Here is a 15,626-nt window from a genome sequence, read left to right on the forward strand (position 1 = left end):
GGAGATGGACACAGACTCCTGTTTTCTGCACGATACTCCACAGTTCGACTGCACAATTGAAAATAAAACTGTTCATCGTGCCATTATACAAATCAATGGTGCTACCATATTTAGCATAATTGTGTACGGTTCTGGCTAACCCACCATGTAGAGTTGGGAAAAGGTTCAGAAAAGGATCATCCAGAATGATCAATGGGATGCACCCCTATGAAGAAAGGCTGAATCATTTGGGACCTTTTAGAGAAATGACAAGTAAAAGGTGACATGACATAAGTTTAAAAAATGATGCACAGCTTAGAGAAAGTGGAAAGAGAGCAGCTTTCCTCTATCATAGCACTAGAGCTCGCGGACATCCAATGAAGCTGAATGTTGGAAGATTCAGGAGAGACAAAAGAAAGTCCTTCACGCAGGGCATAGTTGAACTCTGGAACTCACTGCTGCAGGAGGCAGTGACGGCCATCAGATTGCATGGCTTTAAAAGAGGAGTGGGCAAATTCAGGGAAGAGAGGGGTATCAATGGCTACTAGTCTCCATAGTTGGAGGCAGTATCGGTTTGTTGGGAACCACAGGAGGGGAGAGGGCTTTTGTGCTCGAATCCAGCTTGCTGGTCTCCCCCCGGCATCCAGTTGACCACTGGGGGAACAGGATGCTGGAGGAGACAGCCCACTGGCCTGATCACTTGCCCCACTGCCTCCACCACCTTCCTGGGTGAGAGGAACAAGTTGTGCCAGGCTTAACACGTCCAGTTAAGAAACGAGGCATTGACTACTATACAAAAAGACAGTGAATGCAAGAGAACCTTGTTGTGGAAGAGGTTTAATTTCATTCAACAGCAATTCAGTAACAGCAGCAGAGTTAGGAGAGAATGTACGGACCTGGAAACCAGAATTAGCACCTAAGGGCGTCACAAAGAGAGGAACAACGGCAGGGAAAGGAGCCCCCTTCTTAAGGCAGAGGTGGATATTATCTGTAGCCCTCCAGATGTTGCAGGACTTCAACTCTCAGCACCTCTGACCACTAGTCCTGTTGGCCGCCAGGAGTTGGGATATCCTCAATGACAGCTGGAGGGACTCACAGATGCATGCACCCCTGCTCTCAGAACGGAAGTGGTAAAATACAAGTTCTCTGCGGTCAGCTTTGTCTGTTCCACCCATGTACCTGGGGTTAAGGAGCGAACGCCATAAAAATATTTACCTTTCGAGAAACTCCGAAGAGCTCACAGAATAAAGGAACACAAAGGAAGCGAGGACACAAATGGATCACAGTCTCGGTCTGAACTTATTGCAAAAAAATGGAGAAGGGCCCTGAACAGCAAAACAGCTGTACTCACGCTCTTTTGGCAGACTTGTGGGAATCTACTTTGTTATTTTACGAGAACCCCAATATCCACCAGCTGGTGCAAAAGACATAGGCTTAGAAAGAATGAGTCCTGAGCCCTGGAATGAATTCTGAGTACTGCAACTCAACTGAGCTCACAGTCCTGGGTATCTGAGGGGCTGCAACACGGGTGGAAAGTGGACTCTCCTTCATTTGGGGTTTTAAAACAAGGGGTTGTCAGGGATTCTTTAGCTGTGATTCCTGCACTGCAGTGGGTTGGACTAGATGACCCTCAGGGTTCCTTCCAACTCTACAATTTTATCATCCTATGATACTTTTCCTTCTTCTCTGACTTCCTCTGTGCTAATCAGTTGTAAACAATAGTAAACTTTGAAAGCCTTATCACCTCATTTTTCACCCTGGACGAGATGACCCTTGTGTTTCCTTCCAACCCCATGATTAATTTTTTTCTTTTAAAGGAATTCTGACCCCAAGAATCCTGTCTTGGGGTTAACTGAGCTCACTGTCTTTCCTACATAAAACCCCACTTCTGGAGACTCTTTCCCACCTTCTTACCTCTTCATTTCATCAATATCGTTCTGCCTTGCAAGCCAAGGTGTTTAACCATCACAAGCCACACGTTCTTCCTGATCCCTCCCTGCAGATTCCTCTCAATTTCCTGTCTGGCCTTGGTTCCAGAAGCTGCTCGAAAAACAAGATACTTGGAAATCTACTCCACAGTTCATCAATGATCTGCACATCTACAAGTATGATGGTTAAGACTGGAAGATCCGGGGGCCAGGGGAAGACATGCAAAAAAGTGGCGATTCCAAAACGTGTTGTACTGCGGCATCAAGCCGTTGACACTATAAAGCACAGCTTCTCTCCTTGTGTCGTTTGAAGGGGCTGAGAAATTGAAAGTCTTGTGTCTGCTTTCCCTGCAGAAGGTCCCAGGCTCAAATCCTGGCACCTTGAGGTTAAAGGGATAAGGAAAGACCCGTCTGAAACCCTGGAGAATTGCTGCCAGTCAGTGTGGACAATACTGAGCTTGATGGACTGGCTCAGCATATAAGGCAGCTTCCTATGCGCCTGTATTTGCAGGTTTGGCATTCAAAAAACAAAACAGAACCAGAAGTCACTGATACTTAGGATGAATTTAATAGCAGGGGAAACAGCTTTGCTCTTTGCAGCCAAGACCTTCTAAGATAGGGTCGTGCGCCACCCAAACCTCCCAGCCCTTCGCCAATCCCATACAGGTGTAGAAAAAGCATCAGCTACGGGCCAGTTCATCAATTCAGGCTGGCAAGTCACTGTGTCTGAACAGCGTCATCGGTTCTCTGGCCAAAGGGAAGAGGATTTGACAGGGTGGGTGGACCCAGGCTACTGAAAGACTGGGAAAGAGGGGCAGGAAGGAAAGAGACCCAATTCAGTGGAATATGGACCCTTCCAGTGAGCTACTGGTAAGGAAGGTGTGGTCAGAGACTTCACTTAAACCCAGCGCTGAGGAAAGGCTACAGAACGTTACAGATATAAATCCCAAAACAGATATATATACACAATACGGTCACATCTTACACGGGGGGGTTGGTTCCAAGGGTTCTGAATATACCCCAAAACACATATGCTCAAACAACCCCTGCATGAGCATCCCTAGCCTTCCAGAGTCTGCATTGCTGAGCATACAAACACACCCCAGGAAGAGAGCTGAAAAGCTGGTGCAAAGAGAGGTTTTAAGCTCTCCACCTTGCTTGCGTTGAACGTGCAGGATTTCAACCAGCCGGCCTTCAACTGCACGTGATTGGAACTGTGCGGGTTAAATGTGTGTAAGACGCACTCGTACTGTATATCCATAGAAGTGATGCCTGCAACTTCGGAAGGTTAAGGATTCCACAGAATCTCGTCCCGCTATTGTGTCAAATAATACGAGGAAAGGCAGGGAAAGGGGAAGAGGGCTGGTGTGGTCTTCTGCACCCATTACACATTCCATGTCTCTACCCTGGCTGGCCTTCTTTGACCCTGCAGGTACATATCTGGTCTTCGCGTTGCACTAAAGCCAGGCTGAAATTCCAGCTAGAAGTGAACATTACAGGGCTACGTATATACACGCTGCCCAGTTTTCTCTAACGCAGGGTGTCGTTTTGCCACAATTACAAACAATGCTTTGCAATGACAAAACATTTCAAGGTTGTTTTTATTTTTTTTAAAGGGAGAATGGCCACATTTTTCGAGCACGTTTAATCCCACACTGATGATGGGCCAAATCCTGCTTGCTTTTAGAGCAGTGAAAACTGGCTCATAAGCATGTGGGTCCCCCCCCCCCCCGCCCGATTTTGCTCTGACTTCGAAGAGACCCAGTTGTGCTGAAGGACAACACTGGAAGAAAGGGTTATTTTCATCTCTCTCTCTCTCTCTCTCTCTCTTTCTCTCTCTCTCTCTCTCTCTCTGTATAAATTCAGCTTGCACCCACCCACGTGCCCTCTCCAGATGTTTTGAAATACAGCTCCCATCAGCTCCAGCCAGCATAGGACACCTGATGGGAGTCAAAGTTCAAAACATCAGGAGGGCACCAGATTAGGGGAGACCAGAGTAACTGGATGAGGAATTGTGAATATTGAGGAGATGGCCTTGGTCAAGGTATACAGTTAAGATAAAGCAAATTGTTTCCCACTACAAGGTTCTAACTTCCTGCCATTCCACCTCCCCACAATTCCTGGGGAGGGGGGAAAAAAACCTGTAAGCAGTAAATTTAACTCATTGACGGTAAAGAAACAAAAACCAACATTTAGCATTCCTTACCAGATGCCATGCAGGTGAAAGCACAAGCCCAATATTGCAGACCTATTTACAATTGTTAAATATTTACTTTACAACATATTTCCTTCTCCCCGCCCCCAAGAAGGAATAAAAGAGTACCATTCTAGTTTTTTTTAACCTACAACTTGGCATCCCTTGCAAAGTGCTGATAACCACCTTATTTTTTATTTTTGAAGCAGGAAAAAAATACCAGCAAAAACTTCACTTAAAAAAAGAGAAACAAACCAAATATCACACACACACACATGCATACCTTGAAGGGAGAACAGGGGGAGCAGAGAAAAAAACCACCTGTGTTTCTTAAAAATTATACCGGATTTGTGTAAAAAGGAAGAAGTTAAATTGGGTTCGAGGAACACGCAAAACCCATAGCCCTCATAGTAGCTGGCTAACTCTGGCTAAAATAAGTATCATGTGACACACTTGCCAGCAAACAGTACCTTTAAAATGTGCCGGTTTTAAATTCCTCTGATTTTCCTGCCCCTCTTTAGCCCTCTCCCCAAGCAGAGGAAAGCGGGGTGGGGGACAGAGAGGGAGGGATGTCTCTGAGCCCCGGAAGGTGCTCATCACCCAGCGTAAACCTGGGGCTGCAATGGAGGCGGCAGCTTGTCATTCTCCACGTTTTCAGAGTCAATGGCAGCCAAGGCCGGATTGGGGGGCTTGATTTCCAAGGGATACTTCTCCACGATCTCCTGGACCTCCTTGGTGATCCCGTCAGTCCAGTCAATGAGGTCCCGCTCAAGTTTTTTGGCCTCGCTCACAATCCTCTCCTGCCGCTCGTTGAGCTGGGAGAGGAGGTCAAGGTTCCTGTACATCTGCCGGACCCCTACGCAGACATCGGCCGGCCAGCCCTCCGGCTCCTGCTTTTTCGGGGACGCTTGGCCGGACATGTAGCGGTCAAAGTCTTCCTCACTCAGGTTGAGGGACTGGGCATCCAGCTTCTCTATGAAGGCGACGGCACAGCACTGGAGGCAGGGGGAAAGGCACCACATTTACTCCCACGCTACACAATGCACAAGATCCATACACACACATAGCACGCCCGACTAGCTAAGCCACTGTTTTTATTCCAGCTGCTTGAAGTTACTCTTGAGCAGCGGCCGTGGAAGAAAAGGGCGAATTCTATGGTAGGGAGTGTTAGGAAAGGAACTGAAAATGAAACAGGCAATATCACAGTTGCAACCCCCACCCCGCAATGTACCTACCAGGTTTGTAAAGTAGTAACCATCTTCGCCAGACATCAGCCGGCTGGGATTGCAGAACCGAGTGATATACTGGATGTTGGACTGGAGGCGAGGAGGGTTCCCCTTCAGGACAATGTAGATGAGGGTGGGCAGGAAGTCATCGGCCGAAGCCGGCTCGTCCTTCGTGGTCCGGATGGCGGTGAAGATTTGTTTGCTGCAGCTGGTGATGCAGGCCAGCTTGTCCCGGGGGACACGCTTGGAATCCATCTCGATGATGTCTGCAAGACACGGGAGAAGCCCAGAGGGTTATGGAGGGGTGCAATCTCCAGTAGCCACATGCCCACAGAGGCTCTGGCAGATAGGAAGGTCAGAGGCTCTGGTCCGTCTGGGTCAGCACTGCTGACACTGAACGGCAGCAGCTCTCCAAGGTTTCGTGCTGCTATACAAGCCGGTGGCACGACCGCATTTGGAATGCGGGATGCAGTTCCAGTTACCTCCCCTCATATTGTAGAGGTTCAGGAAGGGTCAAGGGGATGAAGAGGCAAAGGTTGCAGCCTTTGGGGCGTTTTGGCTTGGAGAGAAGGCAAGCCGAATGCGCCCTCTTCAAAACTATGCATAGCATGGAGAAGGCAGGTAGAGAAAAGTTTTTCTCCCTCTCGTCCTACTCGTGGGTACCCAAGGAAGCTGAACGTTGGAAAATTCAGGATGGACAAAAGGAAGTAACTTCATGCAGCACAAACGGCGGAACTCCCTGCCACAGGAGGCAAATGCGGCCACCAATTTGGGTGGCTTTAGAAGAGGATTGGACAAATACGTGGAGAAAGGTATTGATGGCTACTATCTATGTCCTGGGACACGGGTGGTGCTGTAGGTTAAACCATGGAGCCTAAGACTTGCCAATCAGAAGGTCAGCGGTTCAAATCCCCGCAACAGGGTGAGCTCCCGTTGCTCAGTCCCTGCTCCTACCAACCCAGCTGTTTGAAAGCACGTCAAAGTGCAAGTAGATAAATAGGTACCGCTCCAGTGGGAAGGTAAACGGCGTTTCCGTGCACTGCTCTGGTTCGCCAGAAGCGGCTTAGTCATGCTGGCCACATGACCCGGAAGCTGTACGCCAGCTCCCTCGGCCAGTAAAGCGAGATGAGCGCCACAACCCCAGAGTCGACCACGGCTGGACCTAATGGTCAGGGGTCCCTTTACCTTTACCTATGTCCTGCCTCCACATCTGGAGGCAGCAATGCTGCTGAATTTCTGCTGGTTTCCCTTTTTGGCATCCGGCTGGCCACTATGAGAACAGGAGGCTGGACTAGATGGGTCTTTGGCCTGACCCTTGAGACTCTTCTGATGTCCTTGGGACTCTCCCTGGGCCACGCTCTCTCACCACCGCTACTTCCTATTCTTCTGGAGTGTTTCTGCCTAGCTGGAATAAGCCCTTTAACTCTGGAGAACACAGGTCCATGTATGTACAGTTTTCTGACTTAGATGTGGCCCAAAACGTAGCCTACTTTTCCCTCTGGCTCTCAAAGTTAGGTAGCCCTACCTGGACATACTGAGGACCTGGACCTAGCAGAGCTTTCTGTGGGTAGTGCATGTGTTCTACTGCTGAGCTTGTGGCCCTGAGCAATAAACATTGGGGAATCTTGTAAGAAACACAAAGATGCCCCTGTTTCTTGAGCGGTCAATCCCGATCCAATCTTGGATTGTTTTCCATGGAAACATGCAGAAAAAGCCACACACCATGGGCTGCGTCCAGGTTCTTGAGGGCCGCCTGTTATGGTGCTTTAGCAGAGAGACATATTTGTTTCTGTGTCGGTGATTTTAAGGCTGGGCAATGGTTTTGCAAAGAGATCATGGCATTGCACCCGCCCTTGCGCCAGCTGGGACCCAGCATCCCTCAGCATACCTGTGATGGCCTTTACGACCATGTCGGAGACTTCGGGGATTTCTTCATTGACAGGAACACAGAGCATCTGAGGAGTGACCCAGTGCAAAGCTCTGAAAGTACAGGAGGAGAGAAAGAGAAAGCTCTTAAGAAATCAAGTTGGTAGAGCATGAGACTCTTAATCTCAGGGTTGTGGGTTTGAGCCCCATGTCGGGCGAAAGATTCCTGCATTGCAGGGGGCTGGACTAGACAACCCTCAAGGTCCCATCCAACTCTACAATTTTAAGATTATGGATTTTGGGAAAGCAAAGTTACAGCTACACTTAAAGCACTCTCTTATCGCTTTAACAGACATGGAGAACCCCAGAACTGTAGTTTGTCCAGGGTGCTGGGGATTATAGATTGATGTGGTCAATCCCCTTAAATGAACTACAGTTCCCAGGATTCTTTGGGGGAAGCCATGACTGTGGCGTGAGAGTGCTCACGTATGGCATGAATGTGGCTGTAGTTTAACCTTCTTGGCAAACTAACATGCTCAAAAAGCTGAAAATATTTTAAAACAAGACTTTAAAAAAAAAAGGAGAAAAAATGTGAGAGAAAAATATTATAAAAACTGAACACAACCACCAACTACTTATTTTTGTATTTCTTGGGCTTGGTGTGCTAATATATAATCTTCAAATGAAATTGATTTAATCTTATTTGTAAAATTAGTAACTAACCCATGTAATACTCCTTTCTGAACCTGATGTCCTGCGGTAAAAACCATGTAAAAATAAAAACTGACAATTAAGTAAATTACAGGGATGAATAGCAGAAAATTGCTTTTTTCAAAACATCGTTTTGCTGCTGCTATTGTTATTCTGTTTTTAATACAGTGTACAGAATACAAATTACAAGACATTAATCCTCCTTTCATTATCAGGAGCAGCCCGATTAGACATTCATCACTAGGGATATACCATGCACCATTTTATTTTAAAGGCTGGTGGACCAAAGTTGACTGTAGCAGAAAATTTATTGGGGGAGAGGGATGAGACATGCAAGGGGAATCCAGCTAAACATGTACATTTGATAGTGCGCAGCGGCCTCTAACTTGCATGATCCAACTACAGGGTCAGGTTCCTTCACCTGCCACTCAAAAATCTATGTGGCTGGGTAAGATTCCCAAGCAACATTGGTTGCTGGCTTGAAAACTACAGGGGCTGAGACCAAATAGCACACAAAGGCTTATAAATGGGCTACTCGTTTACTGTGACTGTGTAAAAGTCCTGTGGAACGCTCTGCCACTGGAGAGTCAAGCAGACGCCTTCTGTGCCAACTTTTAAATGCCTGCTGATTTTTTTTTTCTATTCCACCAGGCTTATGCAGGTAATTAAGAATACATCGTCTTCCACAATGGGTAACAAATGTCTGCTTTTCAAAAACGAAGATGATAGTTTTTGGTATGATTTTCTCTTTTTATTGCTATAAATTTTTAATTGCTATACAGTGGTATAAAAATATGTTTTTAAATGAGTAATAAAATGAATTCAAAATCTCTTGTGTTCCCTGTAATGCTAGGGTCAGTGGTAACCCACCCAGACTGTGTTTTGTCTTAGCTTAGTGGACTATATTCCTGCTTGTTTTTACATTTTTTATTTGTTTGCATACTTTACCAAAAAGGTCATTTTGAAACTTTTTTTTAAAAAATGGGGGTTTACAAATGAGGCAAGGACACCCCTTGGTGCCACCCTGAAGCAGGCAGAAGCGTAGCAACTACATAGAAGTTTATCAAGCTGAGTGAAGGCAGAACAACTTCCCCCAAGGGGGCACCCAGCCACACCTGATCCTCCTTTGGACAGCAAGGTCCTTCTTCTCATCCTCCGTGGTTTCCGGGCAAAAAACGTATTTGTAAAGCCGAGTCATGACGTACTTCTCGATCTGGTCCATTGCCTTCTCCGCTTTTTCCGGGGACACTGAAAAAAAGACATCCCGAGATCAAAGAATACCTGGCTTCCCCATACAGTTCAAAGAAGCGGAGGCAGAGTCTGCACCAAACTTCCGGTTCTACCTGTTTTTAGCCAAATGCCGCCTGAGAAAACACCTGAGCATCTTCTAGTCAAGAGCTCTCCTTTAAGAGCTGCCCTGCTAGATCAGACCAGGACTGGGCTCCCTTGGACCAGCTAACTCGTTCAACCCTTTATGTATGCTACTACTGCGGCCTGTGTTTTGCTAGCCCATAAATGGAAAACGAGTGAGGTCCCAACCAAAGATGAATGGCAACTTAAGTTGACAGAATATGCACAGCTTGCAGACTTAACATACAGAAAAAGAGAACAAGAAGAACATAAGTTTAGAGAAGATTGGCAAACGTTTACTGAATATATGGGAAATAACTGTGCGCAGCTGAAAACGCTGGCAGCATTAAGATAAATTTAACAGTGTAAAGAAGTTTTGATGGATGCAATAATGGAATACTGAATGGTATAGTTTTTGTAAAATATGCAGGGAATAATGATATGTAAAATGAACCATGGAAAGAGAAGAAGGGAAGTCACTGGTATCTTAAGGATGTAAAAATGAGGATTTTAAACTGTAAAACAGAAAATTTAATAAGTATATACAAAAGAGAAAAGGAAACTCGTTCAGCCCTGACGCTGAGATCCAGCTCCAGCTCCGAGGGCTTTCGGGTGGTTCCCTCATTGCAAGAAGTTAGGTTATAGGGAATCAGGCAGACGGCCTTCTCAGTAGTTGTGCTTGCCCTGTGGAATGCTTTTCCATCAGTTGTCAACGAAATAAACAACTGACATTTAGAAAACATCTGAATATGGAAGTTCTTAATGTTTGATGTTTTACTGTGGTTTTATAATTTGTTGGAAGTAGTCAGAGTGGCTGGTCGGAATGGCCAGGTGGGGTATAGATAATAAAATTGATGTTGTTGTGGTTTCTGAACTAGAAGCTTGAGACCGGCTCAAGTGCCACGGGTCAGAGGGCCCATTTTCTGAACTCTTCAGCATCACAGGACCCAGCCCTTGTGCCCTAAATCCCTTCTTGTTGTTGGCTCTCCTCAGTGTCAGGCGCTCACGCTGTGTTTTAAAGTTCCCTCTTGCATGCTCCCACAGAAAAGAGGCCCACGCAATCACGAAAAAGGCTATGGAGGGCTACTAGCCATGATGGTTCTGTTCTGCCTCCACAGTCAGAGGTGGAAATACTTCCAAACACCAGTTGCTGGAAACCACAGGAGGGGAGAGTGCTGCTTGAGGGTTTCCCACAGACATCTGGTTGGCCGCTGTGAGCAAGATGGGGTAGCTGTGAGGTCCAACTGTGAGGTTACCAATGAATGGACAACTGTGTTCAAGTTTTCCCAATCCCAGAACGGCCGTAGCTGTCTTGCAACCGAAGCTGTAATGTGTGTGCATGCCTCTCTCCCAAGCCCCACTACCTATCAGCAGCTAAGAGCAGAAATGAGAAATACCTTTCCAGCGGCTCTGCAACTTATCTGCCACGTTCTGGTAGAAGTCCTGGGCATATTCGGACTGTTCCTCAATACTCAGGTCCTGGAAAAGAGCACCAGTCGCGCAGGTGAGAACAGGCAATGCAAAGTTACGAGAAAGAAGATTCCGACGAAACATCAGGAAGAACTTTCTGATGGCAGTAGCTGCTCAGCTGTGGAACAGACTACTTCAGAAGGTGGTCCACCTTCCAATGAAAACAGAGGCTGGATGGCATCCTGTCAGAGGGTCTTCAGCTGTGATGCCTGCATTGGTTTTCCTCAATATCTATTTCCAAAGCTTCCCCACCCCCTTGTTTGCCAACTATCCCCAAAAAACCAACATAAAATCTGAGTAGATTATTTTAAGATGTGGCAGCTCCATCTGGGCCAAATTTCAAATATTCCTGCAGTAAAGACTGAAGAACGTATGCATACTTTCCCCATAAATATAACAAAAGCATACTACTTGAGCAGATAATCAGGACATTCGCATTCTTTAAAGGGGCATAGTTATTTTCTATTTTCACAAGTCAGCTCAACACCTAATATACATTAATTTCACGCCTTCAAAAGCAAGTCCCTGGTTTTAATTCCACCCACCCTCACTCCCAGAGCCTCCGACGGAAAGCGAGGCCTCTCCGCTCTTGCGACAGGGACCTACCCGCTTGTGGTGCATGTTTTCCAAAAAGTGTTTGCACTGCTTGTAGATCTCCTGGCCGGATTTATGGTATGTCTTGAGAAACTCAATGAACTCCTTGGACACCCGGTCCGTTTCGATGCTGACTTGCCGGCTGATCGAAGGGCTGGGAGCCTTAGTGTCTGGGACATCTGCGGGAGAGAAGACGGCACAACCTTTAGGGCACCCTGTTATTTGACTTCACTCCTGCCAAGTTATGAACTGCAAAGGGGTCACTAACCATCACTGGGCCATTTGGAATGTTGAGAAAGCCCCTGGTGCGCCTGTCATAAAATGGCTGCCAAGGGAGGGGGAGAACACAAAATGGTTGCCACCTCTAAAAGAGCAGAAATAGCAGCCCAAAAAATGGTGTGGGCGCTGGGGGGAGGGGGGAATCAACACTGAGCTTGCTCACAGAGAGAAGCGCATTGCATCTATCCTCTGTTCGGAAGGGAAGGGAAGAAGTGGGTATCCAATTTTGGCACGTTCAATGCAGGGAAAGCCAAGCCAGTGCAAACAGAAACTGAGCTGGAGGAGCAAAGGGTTTGCCCTGCGCTGTGGATTTTTGAGGTGATATTTCGCTGGCGCCAGAGGAGGTACTGGCACCCTCATGGCCCCTTATGCCATAGAATAATGGTTTGGGAGAACTGTACCTGAGTAGAAGCTTTATATGCAGAAAGCACAAAGCTCCATTCAGGCACTTCCAGATTGACAAGGTTTCCTCTCCCTCAGATGTTGCCTGGGGGCAGCCTTACCACCAGACTGCCTCAGTGGGAAAGATGGGAAGCAGGCGGCTCACTCCATCAGCTTTGCCAAAAATCCAGCTGCTTTAGGCACCTCCTGCTCCTGAACTGCGACAGCTAATCGTTCTAAGAACTGTGCTGTAGGGGATTGGACTAAATGACCCTCAGCGGTACCTTCCAACTCTACCATTCTATGATTCCATGGTGCCTAAGTTTGGTTTTTCCTCTTCCCTGCCCATTCCTTTTCCCTTGTGTGTTGCAATTTCTGTTTATGGATTGTCAGCCTGTGTGGGCAGGGACTATCTTGATGCAATTGACTGCATGCTAGCCGCTACAGGAGCCCTTTCAGCCAAAGAGCGGGCTCCAAAGGCTGCCAATAGATAAATTAAGCAACACAATGTTTTAAAACGGCCACCAGCCCCGATCAAAAACGAGACGAGACAGCGTTCCGCAGGCCGCACACATATAAAAAGGCGCAAGCAAAGCCAAACATTGTCACGGTGTGCTCCAAAATGCAGTGGAAAGTCACCCACCTCTCCGTTTGCCAACCAGGACTGTTCGGAATGGAGGGATGGAGCGTGAGAAGGCGACGCAAATGGAGCAGGGCGGACGAGCAAAAAGCGATGGAACGAAAAGAGAGGGGAAGAAGGAGAGAGAGAGAGAGAGAGAACAAAACACACAAAGGACAGTCTCAGTTTGTGTTTCACAAATACAACAGCGAGCAAAGCACAAATATGTCAGAGGCAGGGCACACGATGACAGATGTCGGTTTGCAGCAGGGAGGGGAGGACACCAGGAGGCGTTTCACCATTTCGGGCTGGGGCCCAGGCTACCTGGAAGATCGCATCTCCCTGTACAAATCTGCCCAGGTGCTAATGTCCTCGGGGAGGACCTTCCCTGCGTCCCTGGCAACCTGAAAGAGAGCCTTTTCTGTGGCTGCCCCCACATTCCACACTGTGGGACCCCCTTCCGAGAGGTCAGGCTGGCTCCCTTCTGACGGCATGCTAAGATCTTGCTGTTCAGAGAGGCCTTTGGAAACTAAGGTGCAGGCAATGCACCTGATATATTTTAACTACTAACTAGGTTTTTATGACTAATTTGTGTTTTGCAACAATGTTTTTAAGTGGTGCAAGCTGCCTCAAATCCCAGCTTGGGAGAAAGTGTGGGATATAAATAGATTAAATAATAACCCTTCACAGGGTTGCTGTGGGGGCTAAATAAGGAAAGGCAGAACCATGTATACCACCTTGAGCTCCTTGGAGAAAAGAAAAGGTGGGATACAAATGTTAAATAATGGCTGTTCAGCAACCATTGCATCCAACCACCAGGAGCTCCTTGGTATGCAGTGATGCAAGATGGCAATGAACTGCTTATCACTGCTCTGTGGCAGGGCTGCTCCAGGTAAGCTGACCTTCCCACCGGAGCAACTTCTTTTAAACATGCACAAAAACTCTCCTCGTTTAACCTATTTTCAGCTACCTGACTTCTGAGTGCCTTCCCTCTGCATTATACATGCTTACACACACACTTAGATAGACAGATACACACACACACACACACACACACACACACACATGTTCTTCCCTTCCCCCCCTTCTTTCATCCCCTTTCCCCCACCTTCTTTCCTTCTCTCCTTCCTTCATCTCTTTCTTCCCCCTTTCTTTTTTCCTTCTTTCCTGCTATGGTATCTTCTCTCTTACATATCCTGTCTCAATTATTATTATCACTATCAGTTTTATTTCAATGCACCTCTCTCTACTGATTTCCCGGGGGGCAGGGGGAAGAGGGAGAGAGCGTGTGTCCCTTTCATATTTGCTTAGACTAACCTCATTTCCAATGGATGGGGTAAGGAAATTAAGTACATACAGACCTAACAAAATTGAATATCAACTTTTTCGTATTTTAGGCACCCCCTCCCCCCTAAAAAAACAAACCATGATGAGGCACCACTAAGATGTCTGAACCACATGGCAATACAAATGAGTTTATCTGAGCTTTTTAAACACAAACAAAAAGCACATACACCCTTTTTGGGTTTGTGTATCTAGCTCAGGGGCAGGGGCGCAAGAGAGGGAAAATGTATGGATTAGGAAATTAGTGGGGCTGTGGGACTGAGCACAAGACACACACACAAACACAGAAACACACACTGAAGACAGAGAGTGTCCAGGAAACAGTGTTCTACCCAAAGAGGACACACAGCCTGGCATTATCTTTTAAGTGACTTCTACATGGGGGTCTTGAAGACGTGCAACTGGTCACACCAAGCGTCTTCACTGTTGACTTTGCTGCAGCCCAATGTACACGGCGGAGGCTTAAAAGCACGCCTGCCCCTTTGGAGCCCCTTTCACACAAACACCAAACCCCCAAACCATTTACTTGAACAGGTGGGGCGGGGGATAGGAAGGTGGAGACTCACCGCAAGACACAGAAATACACAGGAAGCTCAAAGGCACGCAAAGCATCAGTGAAAACTGTCATCTAGAGGAACATCCACATCAGCCTAAAGCCTCGCACTACGGTTGTGCCACTTTCCTGGCTAAGCAAGTGCCAGAGGATTGTAATTTCTCCAGGACTACAGGAAGCAATGTGTTCCTTCTTCAGAGCCCCCCCTCCCCCCGCTTGAGGGGCAGGGAGTGGGGTTATAGCCCTCCAGCCACTGCCATGCTCCATCTCCCATCAGCCCCAACCCTTGGTCAAGAGTTGATGAGAGTTGTGGTTAAGATAAGAAGAAGAGCCCAGCTGAATCAGGCCCACTTATGTCTAGCATCCTCTTCTCACAGTGGCCAACCAGATGCCTGTGAGAACTCGAACGCAGTACCAGAGCACAAAAGTCCTCTCCTTTCCTGTGGTTTCCAGCAACCAGTATTCAGAAGCATCACTGTAACTGTTGAGAGAGAGCATAACCATCATAGCTAGTAGCCATCAACAGCCCTCTCCTCCAGGAATCTGTCTAATCCTCTTTTAAGGATTTGATTGTGGTTAAGAGACCTGATCCTCCCCAAACACGCCAGCAGGAGTGGGGCCCTACAGCCCTCCAACAACTCTCCCATTGCCCCCGACCACTGACCAAGCTGAGCAGGGCTGAAGGGAGATGGAGTCCCTTTGTACCTGGGTGCCACAGGTTCCTAGCTCTTGTTGTAGCATTATGGGGAGGGCAGAGAGAAGACGGTCAGGAGTCTAAATATCACGGGCGATATGATGCCCAATAACTGTTCAGAACAGATGCACTTCTGGAATCTTAGCAGTTTTACGGAGAGCAAGGATTTAACTCACTAGACATTTGAGGCCATTTAGGCCAGGTTTTGAACCACACGTCCTTCCTCGTCAGTGACATTTGGAGCAGAAATCAGGAAGGTAGGTTATCACAGAGGGCAAATTCCAGAGGCAAGAAACTAATCAGGGAATCTTAGAACTATCAGAAGTGATGGATCCTTTCATGCTGGATGCTGGGGTCTAGGATTTGGGACACCATTGCTACTATGCCATGCTGGGAGACACTCCAGCATCATCTAGCTGGCTTCTGCCAGAAACCCCT

At 47.3% G+C, this 15,626-nt stretch overlaps 1 protein-coding gene across 4 annotated transcripts in view; it reads right to left on the bottom strand.

Annotated features, from left to right (window-relative positions):
- Positions 1 to 800: 800 nt before the first annotated feature.
- The window catches only part of RABGEF1 (RAB guanine nucleotide exchange factor 1), a 28,121-nt gene continuing 13,295 nt past the window's right edge, over positions 801 to 15,626 (bottom strand). For 2 of the 4 annotated variants that reach the window (XM_082201455.1, XM_082201456.1), the window contains exons 4-10: positions 12,622 to 12,642; positions 11,331 to 11,497; positions 10,652 to 10,733; positions 9,020 to 9,152; positions 7,216 to 7,307; positions 5,337 to 5,593; positions 801 to 5,096 (exon numbers count right to left, since the gene is read on the bottom strand). In XM_082201455.1, coding sequence (XP_082057581.1) covers positions 4,698 to 5,096; positions 5,337 to 5,593; positions 7,216 to 7,307; positions 9,020 to 9,152; positions 10,652 to 10,733; positions 11,331 to 11,497; positions 12,622 to 12,642 — 1,151 coding nt within the window. In that variant the 3' untranslated portion in view covers positions 801 to 4,697. The remainder of the gene's footprint in view (positions 5,097 to 5,336; positions 5,594 to 7,215; positions 7,308 to 9,019; positions 9,153 to 10,651; positions 10,734 to 11,330; positions 11,498 to 12,621; positions 12,643 to 15,626) is intronic. The other 2 variants (XM_082201457.1, XM_082201458.1) reach the window with 1 other exon arrangement.

This window comes from Podarcis vaucheri (assembly GCF_965113315.1).
Source record: "Podarcis vaucheri genome assembly, chromosome: 15".
Taxonomy (NCBI): Eukaryota; Metazoa; Chordata; class Lepidosauria; order Squamata; family Lacertidae; genus Podarcis; species Podarcis vaucheri.